The sequence below is a fragment of the Delphinus delphis genome, chromosome 3 (genome assembly GCF_949987515.2).
Source record: "Delphinus delphis chromosome 3, mDelDel1.2, whole genome shotgun sequence".
NCBI classification, from domain to species: Eukaryota; Metazoa; Chordata; class Mammalia; order Artiodactyla; family Delphinidae; genus Delphinus; species Delphinus delphis.
This window is the reverse complement of record NC_082685.1, coordinates 6,113,006-6,132,892: the sequence shown is the minus strand read 5'-3', so window position 1 is coordinate 6,132,892 and position 19,887 is coordinate 6,113,006. Positions and strand designations below refer to the sequence as shown.

Below are 19,887 nucleotides of genomic sequence, written 5' to 3'. Positions count from 1 at the left end.
TAGAAGGGGAAACTGAGGCCTGGGGTGACACAAGGCGCCCCACGACCCCTTACGGGCCTCCCTCCGGGCCTCGGGACTGCGCACGTGGAAAGCCCCGCCCCCCGCCCCGACCCAGGGATCTACCTAGGAGAAGGCGTCGGTCGCGGCGCCCTCCACGGTTCAAGCTCCCACCGAGGGTGCGAGGCCGAAAAACAAGCGGAAAGCAGCAGCATGAAGACCCACTCCGGGCGCGCAGCCGCAGGGAACGCAGATTCCCACATTACTCGCGGCGCGCGCGAGGCCCACTACGCGTGCGCCCTGCCCTGCCCACGCCCCCTCGGTCGGCGGGAAAAGGAGGCGGGGGTGGTTAATGCGCAGGCGCGTGCTCCGAGCTTGGCCCGGCTCGGACCCGGATCCCGAGAGCTTCACCGCGCTGGGCTCCGCGCGCAGCCGCTGACTGCCCGCTTTGCTCGGAGTCGACTTGGCAAGTGCGCACGCGCGGGAGTTTCTGGCAGAAGGCAGACGAGCCCGGGCCGGCGCGGGGCCTTGTGGGAGGGCTTAAGGAAGTAAAATGGCGGACCTGGCGAACGAAGGTAGGGGAGGCGCCGTTGGGGGCCAGCCGGCGGCTAGGGAACGGGCGGCGGGAGGCCCGGGGGCCACAGGCCCGAGGGCTGAGCACCCCGGGGTGCGGGGGGCCTGTCTGCTCCGGGAGAGCGGCCCAGTGGGTCCCTCAGCCGTCCCCCATTGCGTCCCCTCAGGCCGGGCTCACCGGCCCGGCCCATCACTCCCGGTAGCCCCGGCCCTGCCACCGTCTGGCCAGACGGCTCTGGAGACGGCGGGGGCCGCGGCCCTGAGGCCCTTTCGCCTCGCAGGCCAGGCCGGGGGCCGAAGGGGGCGGGAGCGCGGCCTCAACGCCTCGGCCTCGGAAGTAAATGGATCTCCGGGCCTGGTCGCGGGCCCAGCGCGCCACGCTCCCTCCCCGCCCCCTCGTTCTCGGGGACCCCGGCTTTCCCCCTTCCCCTGCCTGGCTGCCGAGCCGGCCCACCCCCCGGTCTGTGGGCTTCTCATCCTCCGCGGGCCTGCCCCACGCCGAGGATGGAGAACGTCTTGTTTGTTTTCACCCCCACCCCCAATTCAGCCCCCCAGTTCCCGCCAGTTCCCTCGGATCCTTCCTGGCGACCCGAGAGTCGCGCCTCGTCTCCGCTCATTTAGGTCCAGCCGCAGGGTGTGAGCCACTGAAAGCCCTGGCGGCTTTTCGGCCCTTTTTGTTGGTTGCACTTCCAGAGGGAGAGACAGAGACTGTGCGATCCCCTCCTCTGCGGAGCGCTTACATCCTGGGTGAGCGATTTTGACAAGGTTACAGTTCCGAATGGCCCAGGGAAAGCGCCGCATCAGCCGCTGTCTGATGAAATCAGCCGTGGCGTTGAGATCGCTAGTAGCTTCAAGACCTTCTGAGGCCTATTTTTAGCTCCCTCCGTGTCTAGGTGCACAGCTACAGGCAGGCCATCTACCTGCCTGGCCCTGATTTTCCCCCATACCTTGCTCCCTGCTGGCCTGAGGTTTGTACTGAGCTGCACGAGTGCACGAATGACAATAATAAGTGCTCACCCTGGTGGAGCATTTGGAGTGCTACCAGGTACTGTTCAAAGTCTTGGGCGCGTGTGATCTGGAGTAACCCTCGCTCCTCACAAAAACTCCCGGAGGAAGGTACCGTGGGCTCCTGTTCTCCAGGAGGAAGCTGAGTTAGAGTGGTTAAGTTACTTGTCCAAGGCAGGTCACACAGCTAGTGAGGAGCAGGGATGTGGATCAAGGTGGTCTTGATCACCACCCCCTCCCGCCACGCAGGCCGCAAGTCTTTGATAAGACAAAGGAGCCAGTGGAGGGTTGAGGCATTCCATTCACAACATGCATTTGCAGGCGGAACGGGGACTGGATAAATGGGAGTCAGTATGACGCACTCTGTGTATTTGTGTACTGGGCTCATTCATTTTCTTGAATTCAAGACTCCTATGCGACGTCGCGTTCGACATCTCCACTTGGATGTCCAATAGCCACATCACACAAAACCCCTGTCTTTCTCCCCCAAACCCGCCCAGCCCACCGTCCTTCTCCACTTGTAGTAAATGGCAAGTCCATCCTTTGAATGGCTCAGGCCAAACACCTTGACGTCGCCCTCGACTCCTCTTTCTCTCCCATGCCACAACACATCTTGTCAGTTCTACCTTAAAAATCTTTCCGGGGGTGACCACCTCTCACCACCACCGCTGCCGCTGCCTGGGCCTCCCTTCCACCTTCAGCCAGCTGACAGTTTGCCAACCCCAAAGGCAGATAGCCCCTGAGACCTCCCTGTCCTCCTCTCCCGCCACTCTGTCCCCGACGGGCCCTGCTTTATCCACTCTGGCTGTCTCCACGTCCCTTGCATGGTCCACATCCTCTCTCCTGTATGCCTTTGGACCCGCTGGTTCCTCTGCCTGAGTCAGCCTTCCTGCACATGTCCCCACGCTCGCTTCTGCCCCTCCTGTAGGTTTTTACTCACATGTTCCCTTATCGTTGAGAACTTCTCTGGCCACCTATTTCAAATCGTATCCGCGTTCCCTATCCCCTCTGCCCCGCTTCATGTTGCCCCACGGCACTTATCACCAACCGGTGTGCTAGGTCTACTTGTTTGCTTCTAGAACGTAGGCTCCGTGAGGGTGAGGATTTTTGTCTGCCACTGATGGATCCCCCACCCCAATTAGGATAGTGCCTGGCGCAGAGTAGGTGTCCAAGAAATGTTTGTTGAAGGAATGAGTGAATTCATCAGTCAGGACATTCGTGGTGAGGTGTACCTTTGAGCACAAAGGGAAAATTATGGATTCCTGTTTTCCAGGGACACCATTTCTAGCATATGCGCTGACACATGAGCTGTCGATTGTAAATTGCGTAGTTGAACAGGTTAAGTGTAAGATGGAGAAGACGGACTGTTTTGTAGTACTTAAAGTTTTTGCCTAATAAATGCCACACTCACCTAGTAGTTTGCCTCTGACACTAGTTCTGGCCTAGCTGTCTCCAAAAAAAATCAAATCTTAGTGGTCTTTTATGCCTCTCATATCTCTGCCGCCCTTTAATTGGGTGTCATGTGTTTCTCCACTCCATTTCTGGTTTGGGCTTGCGCAGCCTGCTAGGATCTTTAATTTCTTATCCACTATGTGAACTGGGACTTCCTTGCCTATGCATTTTGAAGCTTTAGGGACTGCGCTATATGTGTGCTTTCCTACTTGTTGTTTAATCTCAGATGCTCTCTCGGCTTCTGCCTTTCCAAACTGGGATCCTAATCATAGCCGTCCTCACACCTGGGCATCTATAGAGACAGAAAACAGCACGGGCGACCCCAACGTGCAGCTAGGGTTGAGAAGCCCTGGCTTGAGTAGTACAGGTTAGGAGTGCTGTGCTTGCTTGTGTGGAAAGAAACACTTCCAGTTGTGTATCCAGTACGGCATCTTGTTGGCCCTCCTTACCATGGTGATCTCAGCTGTGACAGCAACTCCCAGGGCCCTTTGTTGGTAGTCCTGTAGTCCATGACTATTAAGGTCCAACTGGAATGTTTCTCTCCTAGGAGTGTGTGAGTGTTGTACACTTGTATCCTGGGATATTCTCTTCTGCTTGGCATTTCGCTACTGATACATCCCAAAGTCGTTAATCATCCTGTCTCTGGAGTTATTCTGCCTTGTAGACCGGCATCGGGTTTTGAAGGCAGCGTTTGGTCCCTGGTAAAGGTAAAGAGACTGAGAAGAGGGTGAGCAAAGTGTATTTGAGCTATAGGAGATCTTGGATTCTAGATCCCAGCCTTAAAAGATACCATGTGCAGGGCTTCCCTGGTGGCGCAGTGGTTGAGAGTCCGCCTGCCGATGCAGGGGACATGGGGGTTCGTGCCCCGGTCCGGGAAGATCCCACATGCCGCGGAGCGGCTAGGCCCATGAGCCATGGCCGCTGAGCCTGCACGTCCAGAGCCTGTGCTCCGCAATGGGAGAGGCCACAGCAGTGAGAGGCCCACGTACCGAAAAAAAAAAAAAAAGATACCACGTGCACATGACGCCTTGCCAGCCTGCGGACACGCAGGGTGGAAACCCAAGAGACCGTATAAAGCAGGGTTCTCGACTTTGGCCCTATCGACATTTTGGACCTGGTGATTCTCTGTTGAGGGCCTGTCCTCTGCTCTGTAGGATGTTGAGCATCATAGCAGCATCCCTGACTACACATAAGATCCCAGTAGCACACACCCTCCCCTGCACCCCTACCCCAGGGGTCGTGACAACCAAAAATGTCTTCAGACATTGTGTAGTGTCCCAGGGCAGGAGGTGGGGAGAATCACCCTCAGTTGAGACCCTCCATATAAAGTGATGGTTGGGCACAGGCTTTGCATTAGAGCCGGGTTTGTGTTTTTACTCTGCCTTGTACTCTCTGAGTGACTTTGGCCAAATTCTTAACTCCTTTGAGCCTCAGTTTTCTCACCAACAAAATGAGGATAACAATGATCTTATCTATCCCATGGTTGCTGTGACCCTTGGCTGAATTAACGCATACAAATTCTTTAACGCCTATCTCAGCCCAGTAATAAACAGTAAATAGTAGCTATTTTTACTGTGGTGGACTTACGTTACAGACACATTTAGCTGAAGTGCTCAAAGCGAAGCAAGAGAGGGCAAGAAGTGAGTCTGAACAGTGCAGGTGAATCCACCCCCACTGAATCCACCCCCTGGGGTGAGCCCAGGATGAGAGGCAGCCAGAGCTGGGCTGTCCGTCCTCTTAGGTTCTGTCTTGACTTTGATTGTGTGATCATCTAGGCAGGGGCTCTCAGCCTCGCCACTCTAAGCATTTGGGGCCAGATAATTCTCTGTTGTGGGGCTGTGCTGGGCATTGTAGGATGTTGATCAGCTTCCCTGGTCTCGACCCACTAGATGCCAATAGCACCCTCCCCCCTCCCCCAGTCATGTCAACCGGAAGTGTCCAGACATTGCTCAGTGTCCCCTGGTGGGGGGAGCCTCCCCCACACAGTTGCCCCCCATTGAGAACCCCTGATCTGGCCAGACCAAGTATTAGTCCAGAGATTTTCAAGGGTTGTTTGGTTTTCATCAGTTCTCACCTTACTTTTTGATTTAAAACCTAACCCCAGAGAGGATGGGATGCAGCTGAGTTTTTATTGATGAGCTAGAACTCAAAACAGTTGGAATCCTCAGTTCTCTTGATTCTCACCACCCCCTTCCCCTGCCCTAAACTGAATTCTTAGGAGAAGTGAGAAGCAATTTTTCAAAGTTTTCATGAAGTTATGATAAACATTGACCCTGGGGTTTGTCCTGAGGTCAACTCTTGCATGCCTCTCACACCCGGGGCAGATGGGGCCTGGCGGTAGCTGAGGGTGCCATGCTAAAGTCTTTATGTACTTGGAAGAAAATAAGTTTTGACAGGGATCCTGTGTATAGACAGAAAAGCTTGCAGTTCTGCAAGTTTAAAACTTCTCCACCACGTCCGCAGCCTGCCTCCCAGTTAACTGGAAAATGGACTCACCCCAGCAGTCCCGTTGCCTGCGGGCATCATGGGGTATGAGGGCCGGTCGGGATCTGCTGTGTGCTTGTACGCTGAAGGAGCTGGAGAGAGAGGAGGCGACAGGAAGTTCCTAGGGTCAGAGCCAGGAAGCTTAGAATGGCCTTGGGAGCGGGGACCGTGTTTGGGGCCAGCCAAGGGGGCATTTTAGGTACCAGTCGAATTCCTGCTTAGTAAGTGAGTTCAGGCCCAGAGAATAGGCTGGGGTAGAGTGGGAAATGGGGGCCATTTGGGGAGCAATGGGATGCATCTGGGGGACTTGAAAAGGGCCTTTCTCATGTAATGGAAACTACCTGGGAAAGGCAGCTGGTATTGACCTGGCTGAGCCTTGGTAGCTCTCCATGGTACTTTGAAACCATCAGGAGGCAGATGGGTTTGCTTCGTTGTCTATTCAGGATCTGGTGGTAGTGCTGGCAGCAAGCAGCAGGGGTTCTCTGTTTTGTTTGAAGGGGTTTGTTTTTGCCACCTCGTGCAGTAACCTTCCTGTGGTTCCACGAGCCGTGTTCGGTGTTGCTGTGCACTGCTTGGTAGAAAACTATACAGCACAGAGTCTCAGAGTAAAGTCCCTGTACTCCACTTCATCCTTGGTTGTCTTGGCACTTGGTGCTATTGCGTAGCACTTGCTGTGAATATTAACCCTGACCGTGCTTCACGCTTATTTAAGGAGGTTGTGGAGGAGAATTAAAACTGATGCTTTGGCTGCACCATTGGAGATTGTTGCAGGAGGTCCGCAGTGTCTAGGACCCCACAGATGTTTTACGACATGGAGCCAGAGTCAAAAACCACAGGCAGAAGTTGTAACCTTGCTTTGGGGGCAAGCAGACATATATAATTTGGCTCATTTAGGTTTGTCTTTGTTTGCTTTTAATTAGGAGGCAATACTTAAGAATTCCGAGATTTCAGGGGAAAGAATAATCCAGGTTTCTGATTTCTCTTGAAAAACAGCAGCCAGCCTCAGCCTGCATTCCTGCACAGTAATGATTTGCCAGGACTAAGGAGCAGCTGCCACCTTGAGATAGACTGTGCCTTCCTAGACACCGCGGTCTCCACCGACTTGCTTGGGACCTGGCCCGCTTCCCCCTTTTCCAGTGCCTGCCTGACCTTGGCTGCCATTTGGGTTTCAGCCCTGTCGTAGCACCTCTTAGACAGATGCTTGGCCTGAGTGGGGCCTGTAAGGAGATCCATGTGGGTTTCTCCCCTGTCTCAAGCCTCAAAGGAATTTTAGACCGGAACTGACTGGCAGGCTCCGGTTGATAGCTTGTGGCACAGTCGGAAGTGCCCTTGGTTTGTGTCTTGTCTCTGCCACTTACTTGCCCAGGAGCTTGGGCAAATTGTTTGACCTCAATTCCTGCATCTGTAGAATGGGAACGATGCTAATCAAGTCTGAGGATTGTTGTGTGAAAGGAACATATGGCATGGGATTGGCCCACTGGTAGGTGCGGATCTATGTCAGTTACTACTGGCTGTTAGTCTTCTGATTGGATGCCTAGGTAGAGAGAAAGCTCCTTTCGGGTTATAGCCAAGTTTCATTGAGACATTCCAGTGGGATCTGTCCTGTGTATCGTGGGATGTTTGGCAGTGCCCCTGACCTCTACCCAAATGTCTCTAGACGTTGTCAGATGTCCCCTCGGGGGCAAAACCGCACGTGTTTGAGTACCCCTGTATTAGGGGATTCTGTTGACCCTCCCCCTGCCAAGAGACTGTGCAACATAGTCATCTGATCTACTAAAGTCCTAGGATGCTGCACACATTTAAATACACAAACGGAGCCGGGAGGGAGAGAGGAGGTAATTCACAGATGCTGGGGCATCACCCTGGTTTGTGCCGTCTGAGCCACGGAGAATTTACTTTGGTGTATAATGTGAGTTAGGGATCTGACTCAGTCTTTTTCTCATCCTCAGCACAGTTGATATTTGGGGTTGGATCATTTGTGGTTGGGGGAGCATCCTGTGCACAGTAGGAGGCTGATCAGCATCCCTGACCTCCATCCACTAGATGCTGTTAGGAACTCCTCCCCATCGTGACACCCAGGAATGTTTTCAGACATTGCCCAGTGTCCAGGGGGTGGAGTTGGGGGCAAAACAAAAGTGTCCAAGAATAAACTGTTTGCCAACTAGAGCTTAGGGCTCACCCTCCCAACCTTTTTTTTCCCTTATGGCCTTTTGGCCGTTGTAAGCATCATGGACTTCATGTCCCCGTTAAGGGGGAACAGTGTTTTCCATGACCTTCAGCACTGTTCCAAGTTCCAGGGGGGGACCTTCCGAGATGCTCTGCATCTGGGCCATTCCCTTTCACGGGGGCTGAAGCCCAAGGCTGTGTCTGTAAGAGGAGTCGGCCTGTCCCAGTGTGCCCACCTCCAGCCACTGAGTCTAGGAGCACAGCTCATCCTTTCCAATGGATCATTTTGACTCACTGGGCGCTCATTCTCCTGAAACCTGACAGAGACGACAGTGGTTTCTCCATGCACGTGTCTAGGCGGTAAGCTTTGCTTTTGCAGTACATTTTAAATGCCTTTGCTAAATTAAACTCCCCCAGGCTTGCCACACAGAATTTCGAGAATTCATCAGCCCAGAATTAACGCCTGTGTTGCATCTGTAACAGCAGAGCGGGAGTGGGGAAAACAGTTTGGAGAGTTTGGCTTCTCAGGTGGCAAGAGTGAGAAAACAGGCTACCGTTTGCTCAGAGGAGAAAGGATGTTTTGCAGCATTGATGTGGCCGCCGGGGATCTGAGAGTCCAGGGCCTGGGTTACTTATCATCAGTGCCACTTGGAGGGGGCCGCCTGCTTGTGGAGTCTTGTCAGAAAAATGGGGGTTGTGTTTGCTGACCACGTCGGCCACTGAGTGAGCGAGACGTGCTTCCACAGCTCAGGCACCAGCACGCTCTGTCTCCAGAATAGTCAGGCTCCAGCCGCCTCGCCCAGTCTGCAAGGCCACAAGACTTGCCCGAGCCTCCCTGTCACTGCCGCTTCTCACCTGGACAGCACCTGAGGGCTCCTCGCTGGCCCCCTGGCAACTCCTCCTGCCTCCCTGAGATCTGTTCTCCTCACCACTCCCAGGGTGATCTTCCCTGACGTCACATTACAAAACTTCATAACACGCAGAAATGGAAAGGATTCATGAGGACCACTGCCAGGGTGGTCTTTCAGAAAAATGAACCGGATCATATCACACCCCTGCTTGGACTCCTCACCATGCTCCCCCTCCCCAAATTCACCTCCTGCCCTCACCTAAGGGAACTCTGGGGTCACATGGGCCTCCGGGTTCTTCCTGTCCTTAGGATGTTCGTTCTTGGGGCTCCCTCTGCCCGGCATACTCCACCTTCACCTGGTCGCTCCTTCACACCCAAGGTTCAGATGGCGCCTGGGAGAGGCCTTCCCCCCGCCGCGGCCCCCTTCTGCCCACCGCCCTGCTCCAGCGGCTGTCTAGCGCCTGCCTCCAGGGTTTCCTCATTATCCCCGCACGCCTCTGGCTGCTTGTTTTTCTCTCCTCTTCCCACTAGATGGCTGCGGCCTCGTTCACCTTTCCTCCTGTCTCCAGTGCCTGGTGCCTCGCACCTGGCTCATCGTGGGTTCTCAGGAAGTCGTGTTGCTGTGAGCAGGGCTTGGCTAGTGGGCCTGCCGTCGGCTCTCACCTCAGTGATCCCCTCGGCCTCAGAAGGGCTCAAGGGATTATGAGAGACTGTTTGTGGCGAGGTGTCCCCGTGTCCAGGCAGCTCTTGGAAGGGGCCAGACCGGGAGGTGTTTATCATCGTTGAGGGCCTGGCGACTGGAGACAGTCCTGGAGTCCAAGACCGCTGCTTTGAGACGGCGTCAGTGTATCTGCAGTCTCTGTGGAATTCTAGTAACGGTAGTAACGCCAGCGTGGAATTCGGACTGCATGCCAGCCACTTCCCCAGCACTTGATATGCATCGTTTCCTTCAGTCCTTCCGAACCGACTGGGGTGTAGGTACCATCCCTGTTGACAGACACAGGCAGTATGTGGGGAAAGCGTGTGTGAACTTGCCCAGGGTCCCAGCCGCAGGTGGTTGAGGCCCATCTGAACACACCCAGAAACCAGCGCCCGCGTTCCCAAACTTCATCAGTTGGCCTGCAGCCTCAGCAGATTTTCTGGAGTCCTTAGCTCTCCTTCCTGTGAGGGGATTTCCGCTGTCTTCACTGGAACTTTCCCCTGAATCTTCGGCCGGCCGCTTGCATCGATACTTCACTTCAGCTGTGCTTGTGTCGCGCCATCTAGTGGCAGAATAGAAAAGTGCTGTCAAAGCTGGCTCCCCGATTTCTCAGTAGTTTTAGGTGAGGTTGCTGACTTTGTTTGATGTATTAATAGGTTTATGGGGTTTTTCCTCGATTTAAGGCACAGAGGTATCCAAAGTGCAGGGTCTGCCCCAGCAGCTTGTAGTCTGAGTGGGTGGGGCAGGGGTGGAGGGATCGGAGAGGGCTGCAGGGCTGGTGCTTCTAGAAGTAAAGAAGGCGGATGTGGCTTGGCCTGAGAGGGTTTGAGGGGGATGTGAGGCACCCAGCTTGGAAGTCAGGCTTAGGGTTCTGATCCCACCTCTGCTGTTTACCAGCATCGTGACTTGGGCAGGGCACGTGTCTCTCTGAGGCCTCTCAGTCTTGTTTCGTGATTTGCAAATCAGAGACGATAAATAATTTCTATGCCATAGGGCTGTGATGACATTGAATGAGATGGAGTATGTAAAGCGCCTGCCTCCGGGTCTAGTTAGGGCCATTCAGCAAATCCAAGTGGCTTATTACCCCCGCTGTTGTCAGAAATGTAGGGTCATGTTAGAGCCCTGAAGAGTGGCTCGGGTTTCAGTAGGTGATGGTAATTTTGTGATGAAGAGCATCCCAGAAAGAAGGGTATAAGATGAAAGATATACTGTCATCTCCCAAAACTGGGCCCCCCTATGGTTTCCATGAGACCAGTTGAGAACTGCCTGAGGAAAAATATATTCAAGTACCAAAAAAAGAATGAAGGGACCCACTGCCCACTAGCTGAGCCTGCGGTACACTGAAATCAGAGAGGTATTGCCTAGCAACAGCATGATTGAGATCAGTTCTACTCTTCACCAAAGAATTAGTTGGCGAACAGAGTTGACACATCGGTGACAAATTCACCTTTATGTTGCTGCACAGGACTGTTTATAATAATTCCTGAGAAAAGAAAGGACTCGAAGGCTTGAGATAGTAAGTGTCGCAGGATTAAAGCAGTTGGCACGTATTAACAGACTGTTGTTTGTGTTGGCAAGATGCTTTCCATATCTTTTGCACAGATAAGATTAAGACACATCAGCGCAGGATTAAAGCTCATTTTGCACAACTACCTTGCTGACACTTTGGACAAGAATTCTATGTGGCTTTCCAGATGGGGGTTATTTCCTGGCAGGTGTTCGATCCATCATTTAGGAGGGGAATAAACAGAACAGGCCAAGATAGTCCAGATTCCCTTCTCTGTGTGTTTTCCTGGGTCTACATATTTTCTTCTGTTTAGTTTAGCAGACATCCTCAGAGACGGAGGCTGGAGGCAGCCACGGGGGCGTGCCAGAGCTAGTCGAGGGGCAGGCCTGCCCGTGGCTTCTGTGTACTTGCCTCCGTGCATAGTGTGAAGAAGGAAAGCCTGCATGCGGGGCTGAAAACACACAGAATGTGTGTGTTTTCACCTTCGGTTGTGAATGTGTTACGTACAGTCTCCCACGGTTACACGCTTGACAGCTGCAGAGGCGTAGCGGGCCTCACCGTTAAACGTGGGTCTCCATTCTCTCCTCGAGGAGCCTGAGGGTCTGCCCTTGGTGTCACTGCACGCTCATCTGAAGCAGATGGTCGCAAGACTTGCTGGAAGCCTCGGGCCCACCCCACAGTCCATCGCTCACCCTTTAGTTTCGTTTGTACTCTTCCAGAGATGTTTGTCTAGAATGTTTACTGACAGCTGCTTTATTCCTGATGTTACTTCTCAAAAGAAGAGTCCCAGTTTCTTAGCTTCAAGGCCCACCTGAGAGGGAAAGATGGGAGGAAGCAAAATGGGACGGTGACTTCTCCCTTTTGCCCTTGCGGTGCGTGGGTAGTAGTGGGGGTCGGGGACCAGAGTCAGGCCCGCGTGGGTTGGAGACCCAGCCCCACCTTGGACAAGTCGCTCGCCCTCTCTGAGTCTCCGTTCCTGTTCTGTAAACTAAGGACCTACCTCCTAAGGTGGTTGTGAAGTTTCAGGACAGTGATGCGGATGAAGTGCTGAGCACCTAGGTGCCTGGCCCGTAAGTATTTTCTGATCAATGACTGCTGGCCTGTGTGAGAGACCATCCCAGGGTTCTGGGAAACCCCATCTGGGAATGTCCTCGCTGTGACTACGTGGCAGAGGCTGGAGAAGTCTAAAGATGGGATCCCAAGACCTCTGTCACCCTGGAGGGTGGGGACACACACCCTTCTACCCTGGGGCCACCTCTGGGGTCCAGGCCAGCTCCTTGCTCCCCTTCCCTTGCTTGCAGTAGGGACTTGGCCTCCTTTCCTCATATCCGGGCAGCTGCCGTCACCCACCCTCTCCCTAGGAGTTCCTCCTCCTTAGACTGGCTGCAGGGCAGTACCCACTGCGTCCCCTTCCTTGCTGGTCTGAAATAGACACAGGAGGCATTTTGTTTTAAGGGTTTTGCCACCAATCTCTGGGCAGAAAAGACACAGATGAAACCCTGAGTGCTGTACCCTGGCCTGCTTGTAGTGGTGGTATCAGGAAGCCCACTGTTTTAATTCTGACAAGTGTGGGGCTTCTTAAAACGCTCCTCCTTTGGACCCTCCTTACCCACTATCTGAGGAGGCAGTTTACAGGCCCTCTCCCTGACAAAGACACTGTACACAGATTACAGCGATGCCTTCAGGGTGGGGCTTTTAGAACTTCCCACGCACGCACCCACCCAAGCCATCCGAGGACTTTCCCTTGTCCCAGGGCCCCTGGTCAGTCGTTTCTGCTTTAGTAGAAGGGCCTGCCTCCTTGGCAACCCCTTTGTTACCCAGAGACCTCCGCTCCCTGCAGGGAGAATGGTCTACGGCCCTTTGGGTCAAGAGGCAGCCTGCACCTTAGGGACCCCCGACTTCTTTGGAGCCATCTTTGGTTCCTTTGCTCAAGATAGGAACTGCCTGAGTGTGATTGGTGCTTACCTGCCAGGAGCTTCTACGCTGGGCCATGCAGGTGTGAGGGATTGCACTCCGCTCCTCTCGCCCTGGGCTGGGTTGTTTCCCGTCTGTCTTTAAGGGAGTCCAGTGGTGCCACCCTGACCTTCCTCCAGTTCCTCCAGTGCTGCCTCATTCCTCCCCGCTCCTGGTCACCTGGCTAAATGCTGCTCCTTCCGCTTAAGTGGCATTTCCTTCAGGAAGCCCTCCCTGATCTGCTCCTTCTCTGCAGCCTCACCGGGTTGGGTGCCCCAGCTCCGCGGTCTGAGTGCCTTCTGTGCTTCCCCTGTGTTGTAACGTTCAACTAAGTCTGATGTCAGCTCCTGGCAGGCAGGGGACATGTCTCTCCATGTCACCACCACACCGTAGAAGCCAGCATGGTACCTGGTGCACAGTGGGCACTCAAACGTGTGGAGTCGCTGGAAGTTGTACTTGACAAGTGACTGTCATGATTGCCTCTATGGACGTAGCGCGAGGTGCAGCTGGAGGAGTGGTTCCCGGCTCAGCTGGGTGGGCAGAGCACCCTGACAGTCACAGCCACGTCACCAGTGCCCCTGGGAGCAGGGAGGGGTCCCAGACATCTGGCAGAGGGGTGTCACAGGAGCAGAGATCTGCGACTTCCCACACCTGGGCTTACCTGTCTGTGCTTATCACCAGGACTGTGAAGGCCAGGTCTGGAACCCAGTCCTGGTCCTTGGGGATCACAGCTGAGCTGCCCCAAGGTTTACATCCAAAGCAGACAGTTGGGTGGAGGATGGCAGGGGACAGGAGGGAGAGCCCATGCTGTGGGCCGGGATGTCACCAAGGGGTGTCACCAGAGGCTACTCCTTTCAGCCTGTCCAGGTCTGTCCCCGGCCTCCTCGCCACCACCCACTGCCACCTGGGGGATCGGGGAAGCAGGGGTTTTCCCTTGCTGGGAGCTGGGATCATGGTTGGGCTCAGGCAGGGAGCCATCTGGGGCACAGGGGCTGAGGAGGGGCGTGTGGAGGAGGATGGGGGAGGGGTTCAGACCAAGAGCAGCCACCTTGGACTTGGCATCGGCACCTTGGGAAGCTGAGGTGAGGCCGACTCACCAAGTGTGTCCCAGACGGTAGTGCCTGCGCCACCCAGAGCAGGGCTGTTCTTTGAGGTGACTTGAGGGTTCCGAATCCCACCCCACTTCACACAGCAATGTTGGCCGCAGTCACCCACAGTTCTCAGGCCTCGTCACGGTGTTCCTGGAAAGGGGTTGCCTGGTCAGATAACTTTGGGGAACATTTGGTGAAACGGCTTTCTTTACTGTTGGTTTTCTTAACCCTTCTTATGTTGATGAGTCTATTCAACGCTCCAGGTGGGCTGTTTTTTTACAGACTAATTTGATCAAGGAGAATTTATTTATTTGGCTGCGTCAGGTCTTAGCTGTGGCATGCGGACTGTTTGCTGTGGTGCGCGGGCTTCTCCCTACTTGGCGCGCGGGCTTAGTTGCTCCACGGCTTGTGGGATCTTAGTTCCCCGACCAGGGATCGAACCCGCGTCCCCTGCATTGGAAGGCAGATTCTTAACCACTGGATCACCAGGGAAGTCCCAGGGAGCACTTCACAGAACCAAAAAACAAAGAAAAAAACACCTGGTGGACAGAATCTGGATCAAATAACGTGTATTTGGTTAACATTTTAATATTTTAGGTCTTTGCGGTGGCCTAGGTCTCTCTACAAATCTCTGGTGGTGGTTTTCCCTTCACTTGTGAAAGAAAAGCTGGACTGGGGCTTCAGGCAGTTCCAAGGAGCCTCGTTGCTTCTGTCCCCTGTTCGTTCCCCAAACTTGGGTTTCAGTTGGCTGGATGACGCTGCTTTTTCGGTGACAACCAGAAGCAGTGGTGATGTGGGACAGTTAAAGACAGTCTGCCTGGAAGGGGGCACGCGTGTGTTGCTGCCGTGGAGTCGGGACTAGCTTGCAGTTTACGGACTTTGGGCCCTAAAAGCGGATGAGCAGAAATGAAACACGCGTGGCTCTGATGCTTTGTGTCTTTGGTAGAGAACTGACCAGAGTTCTGTCCCCCAAACCTGCCCTCAGCAGGGGTCCCTGTGGCCCGTGAGGTGGGCTGCCAGGGCCCAGGCCTCCCTGGCCCCAGCCCGTGTGGCCCACGGCGTTCCACTTGCTCTCTAACTGCTTGTTGAGCACGTGTTATGTGTGAGACTGCGTTTGGCTCTGAAGATACAGAGGCGAACACAACAGAGGCCTCACTCTTATGGAGCTTAAGGTCCAGGAGAGGATACTGCCAGGGGAGCAAATAAGCAAATAGCATGTGCGCGCGCGCACACACACACGCACGCACGCACACGCACGCACACACGCGCACACACACACACACACACACACACACACACACACACACACACACGGCCAAGTAAACAGACACACCCCTTCCCTTTTCATCAGACGTTTTACCCTGAAGTTTTCTGCCCCCGGCTTCCCGTTCCGCATTTTCCGCATTTTTCCCGTGATGCCTTGCACAGAACAAGGGCTTCATAAATATTTATGTGATCTCATAGCAGCTGGTGCTACCCATGTGAAGAAGCACAGAGGGGTTTAGTTCAAACATTTACTGGACGGTTCTTACACTGCACACACCAGGTGACAGGCTGCGTGCAGAGCTGTTTCAGATGCTGTGTCTGTGATCTCTCAGCATCCCTGACAGGTACCCTTGGTGTAACCCATGCAGGATATAAGCCAGAGCAGGCTTCAGGAGCCCAGTTCAAACTGGGAGCATCCTAGAGGAGGTGGTGTCTCTACCTGACTGTGTGTCTGCCACGGAAGAGAAGATGAGAATGTCTTGGAGGCAGAGGGACTAAGCCAGGCAGAAGTCCAGAAGCGTGGGACATGCTGGGGGCTCTTCAGTGCCACAGTCATGGTCGGTGCGGGGTGCCCATTTTGAATGGCCTTCGACCCTAGTCTGGGAGGATGTTGCCGAGTTGAAAGTGTGAGTTTCACACCAGTGGTTTTGGCTGCTCTGTGGAGGCCTCACTTCAGGGGGTGAGGGTGGAGGCGGAGAAAGAAGGGAGGTCTGAACTACAGCAGTGGAGGTGATGAGGGTAGGTCTGCTTTCCAAGCTCAGAGCCCCATGCCCCCCTCTCGCTGGCCTCTGCCCGCAGCCGTGCGACATGCCCCGTTACCGTGCAGGAGGGTTCCTCCAGCAGATGGGACCGCTCCCAGCTTGCGCCCGGACACTGCCGTGTGGTCCAGGAGGTGCTGGGCAGGACCTTTGCACCAGAGGCAGCCTCCTGCTGAAACTAATTCTGTTCCCGTCCTGCCCCGGGGGCCCACAGGCAGCCCCCCCGGGTGCCTGCACATCAGCCATCCCAGTTCCAGCACCAGAAAGCTCTTCCTCTACCACTCAGATGCTTCCTCTCCGTTCCAGTCCTTCCTTACAGCCTGGCAGTCATTTTCTCAGTGCCCCCCTTGCCTTACTCATCCCTCCATCAAATATTTGTTGAATCCCTGCAGGGTGCCGATTACTGTTCTCAGACCGTGGGACACAAGGGGAGCGAGGCAGAGGCTCCGATCTCATGGAGTTGATCCCTTACTAGGGGAGACAGACCATAATAAACCCACACACACGGTACATCAGGTGGTGATGCCTGCTAGGAAGAGAAAGAGAGCATCTTGGCTTCACTGTGAGGCCAGTCCTAGGTTTCTTCTACAGGGTATGGTGTGTGTTTAATTAAGTCTACAGCGGCTAGGCCTCTTCTCCCGGAGAGGCCGGAGGCTCTTAGAGACAAGGGACAGACAGAAGTCAAGCTCAGGCCAGCTTAACCAAAAATCAGCTTTTGCTGGCCTCACTGAAGAGTCAGGGTGGGGTGGGGTTAGCTTCGGGCCTGCTGACCCCGGGCCTCCAGCCGTGTCTCCAGGGTTCAGTTTCCTCCTCCATCCCCAGCTCTGCTTCCTGCTGGATTGGCTCTGCTCCAGGGCCCCTTGTGGTGACACCCAGCTGCTGGCAGCCCCAGCAGAGAAAGAGCGCCCCTTCCCCAGTAGCTCCAACGGAAGTCCTGGACCCGAGTCTCATTCGCTGGCAGCGGCCTGGCCTTATTCATGTGCCACCTTGTCCCCTGGGGCCAGGGCATGCAGTATTCTCCTCCTTGAGCCTGGAGCCAGGTTGGGCTCCATCTAAACCACGGAGGTGAAGAAGGCGGGGGGGGGGGGGGGCGGGGGCCCTAGGCTGACCAAAATCCCAGCTCCTTCCTGCACACCCCCGAGCCTTGCGGCTGGCGGGCAGTCGGTTGCAGAAGTGAGGCTGGAGTCTGGACCCACAGCCCCGGGTGCTAGGCTTATGGGGTAAAGGGCAGCGCCAGAAGGTGTCTGGGCTCGCCCGTGGTAGACATGGTGTGGAGAAGCTGCAGCTGTCCCCAGAGTCCCTCCAGCTTTCCTTTGCTGTCATTTACTGCCCAGCAGTAAGCACATTCATGCTTTCATTCGATCCCCCGGGTTTGTGGAGCAACTGTGCATCTGTGCTGGGGAGACAGCTGTCTTGGGAAGCGTGGAAGACCCTTCCACGCCTCCACCCTCCTCCCTTGTGGCAGTTTGGTCTCCTAGATGTCATTCACCCCAGTGGTTGCGTGGGCTGTGCCTGGGGAGGACTGTCGTGGTGAATCGGACCCAAGTGCCACAAGGCTTCAGTGAGCACAGCGGAGGGAATGGTCACCGTTGGTGGGCTGTGGCCCCAAAGTGAAGATTGGTGTCTGTCCTACTCCTCTGTAGGGTGGGAATTTTGGGGGTGGGGAGTGGGACAGTGTCCATTTGCCCATCTCGGGACTTGTCCTTTTGCCTCCCAGACCTTGTCCCTCCCACCCCCTGTCTTCTTTACTGTGGGTGATCGCCTTCGCCCCCTTCCCCAAACTCTGTTCTGTGTTTCCTCCACTCCTTTTACAACCGTCCCAAATCCTTCGCGTCGCCACCATCCGCCCCTCGGGCTCCCTGTCACCTTCACACCTGCCGCTCTCCCTTCACTCTTCTCCTTGAGGCTTCAGCACAGCTGCCTCTTCTCGGGAGCGTTTCCCTGATGCTCCAGACCAGACCCTCCGACCGCGTCCCCCACGAGCGCTCTCATGGCCCGCAAACTGTGTCCCCTCCCGCGTAGTGGTCCTGCCGGGTTAAAGCTGCGTGAGTGCGGGTTCCTGGTTCACCTCGGCTCCCCACAACTGAGGGAGGGGGAAGAGTCGTGCGAGTGCTCCCCAAATTCATGATCCCCCGGCTTCCCATCCACGCCACTCTCCAGGCCTCGAGTGCTGAGAGAGGCCCCGGGCACGCCCGCAGGACTCATGAGCGCACCCAGAGCCACGCGCCCTGGCCCCAGGCAGTAAGACAGGCGCCTCTGGGCCCCCCCACGGGTTAAGGCAGTCCTCGTCCAGAACCCGCTGGCCAGCGGCAGGGCCTTCCTGAGCGGCCGCCCGCTCGAGCAAGTGGCCAAGAGCCATGGACTCAGCTGCCTGAGAACGACCGGCGGCATCTCCCTGGTCCAGTGACAACATCCCAAAGGGTTTCTTCCTTCAGCAGCAGCTGTGCAAGATGGCCTTTCAGACTTCTCACAACTCCACACTTTTTTTTTTTTAACGGGCACTCACTTAGAGACCCAGGTGGAATGCAGGGCTGACTTGAGCGGAGTAAGCTCTCCAAAGAGCATGCGTCCCGTGGGCAGAGGTTGCAAATGGGTCATCCCTGGCCTCAGCTGGCCTGCAGATGTGGAAAAATTTAAAACCTAGGGATTTCCCTGGCGGGCCAGTGGTCAAAAATTGACAATTTCATTGCTGGGGTCCGGGTTCAATCTCTGGTCGGGGAGCTAAGATCCTGCAAGCCACATGGCGCGACCAAAAAAAAAAAAAAAAAAAATGAGAAAACTAAACTAGTCTCCAGCCTTTGAAATTGGGGACCTGACATCTCTACGCCTCGTTCCTGCAGCACCACGGTTGGTGGCGCTGAGTAGCAGCCACCCGGGCACCCTGCAGCCTGCCACCCTCCACACCGCACTCCCTCCATCAGTGACATGGCCTGTTCTGAGTGAGTCTTGGAACCTTTTTATTGGTGTGTACATGCACACAGAAAAGTGCACGTATCCTACCACTGTGTAGAGTTTTTTCACACTGAACACTTCCCCTCATCCATGTGAAGAAACTGTTTTCTAAGCTATTTGATGATCTTTTGAGTTACTAGTTTTATACCAGGTTTGTTTTTTGTTTTTACTTATTACAAACGAATGTAGCTTTGTTTACTGTACGAATATAGTGTTGGGGGGAAAAACACCAATTTTTCTTTTTGCAGAAAAGCCTGCCATTGCTCCGCCCGTCTTTGTGTTTCAGAAGGATAAAGGACAAAAGGTAAGGGGCCGGTATGTTCTCCCTTCACGTGGTTAACTCTGCCTTGTTTTCTCCCCAAGCTCTCTCTCCCCAGGTCGCATGGCCGAGGAACCTTCTGCCATGGAGAAAAAGCCCGGTGGCTTTAGGTTACCATGGCACGAGGTTAAGAGGGGGTGTGTATGGACAGGGCTCAGAGACCCTGCTTTAAAAAAGCAGTGGAAGAATCAGCTTCCTTCTCATTCCTAATGATTTGCTTTAGAAGTACTGCTGTGCATTAGGAAATCTGGTAGGAGGGAGAGAAAGGGGGCCGGGGACGGGGGGAGGGAGGAGAGGAGAGGGAGCAGTGCTGGTTAAGGGGCAAGTAGGACCTTTAAAGATTTTCGCGGGATTTTTTTTGGCCCCAACCAACTTGCCATAAATGCATTTTGAACAATTAGTAGTCAGCTTGCATTATATATTCACCACCCATCTTTGTTAGGTTGCTTCCCCCTTCTTGGGCTTTAAATGTCTTGTTTTCCCTGATGTACCTCGCCTAATTCATCGTGATGAGCTAGCAGCCCGTCAGAGGACTGGTGGGTGCATGCGGCGGTGCCTTCCCACAAAGTCGCGTGTGGTTGCTTATCTTGAAGTCATTGGGGTTGTCTCCCTCCCTGAACGGATCAGCCTGGAAGGTCCGGGTTGTGTCCAGAGATGGTTGGTGTTCTGTGGTGATGCCTCCCAAGCTTGTATGAGGACTCCCCCTATTTGTCAAAAAAATGGATGGTCCCTGCCCTCATGCCTGGGACATGACAGCAGGTGTGATGTCATAACCACGGCAAGATTTCAGGGTGACCAATGCGCTGCGTTGATG

General features: G+C 54.7%; 1 protein-coding gene across 7 annotated transcripts in view; it reads left to right on the top strand.

Moving 5' to 3' along the window:
• The first annotated feature begins 441 nt into the window (after window positions 1-441).
• RANBP3 (RAN binding protein 3) overlaps window positions 442-19,887 on the top strand; it is a 54,052-nt gene continuing 34,606 nt past the window's right edge. For all 7 annotated transcript variants that reach the window (XM_060007546.1, XM_060007545.1, XM_060007544.1 and 4 more), the window contains exons 1-2: window positions 442-572; window positions 19,003-19,058. In XM_060007546.1, coding sequence (XP_059863529.1) covers window positions 551-572; window positions 19,003-19,058 — 78 coding nt within the window. In that variant the 5' untranslated portion in view covers window positions 442-550. The remainder of the gene's footprint in view (window positions 573-19,002; window positions 19,059-19,887) is intronic.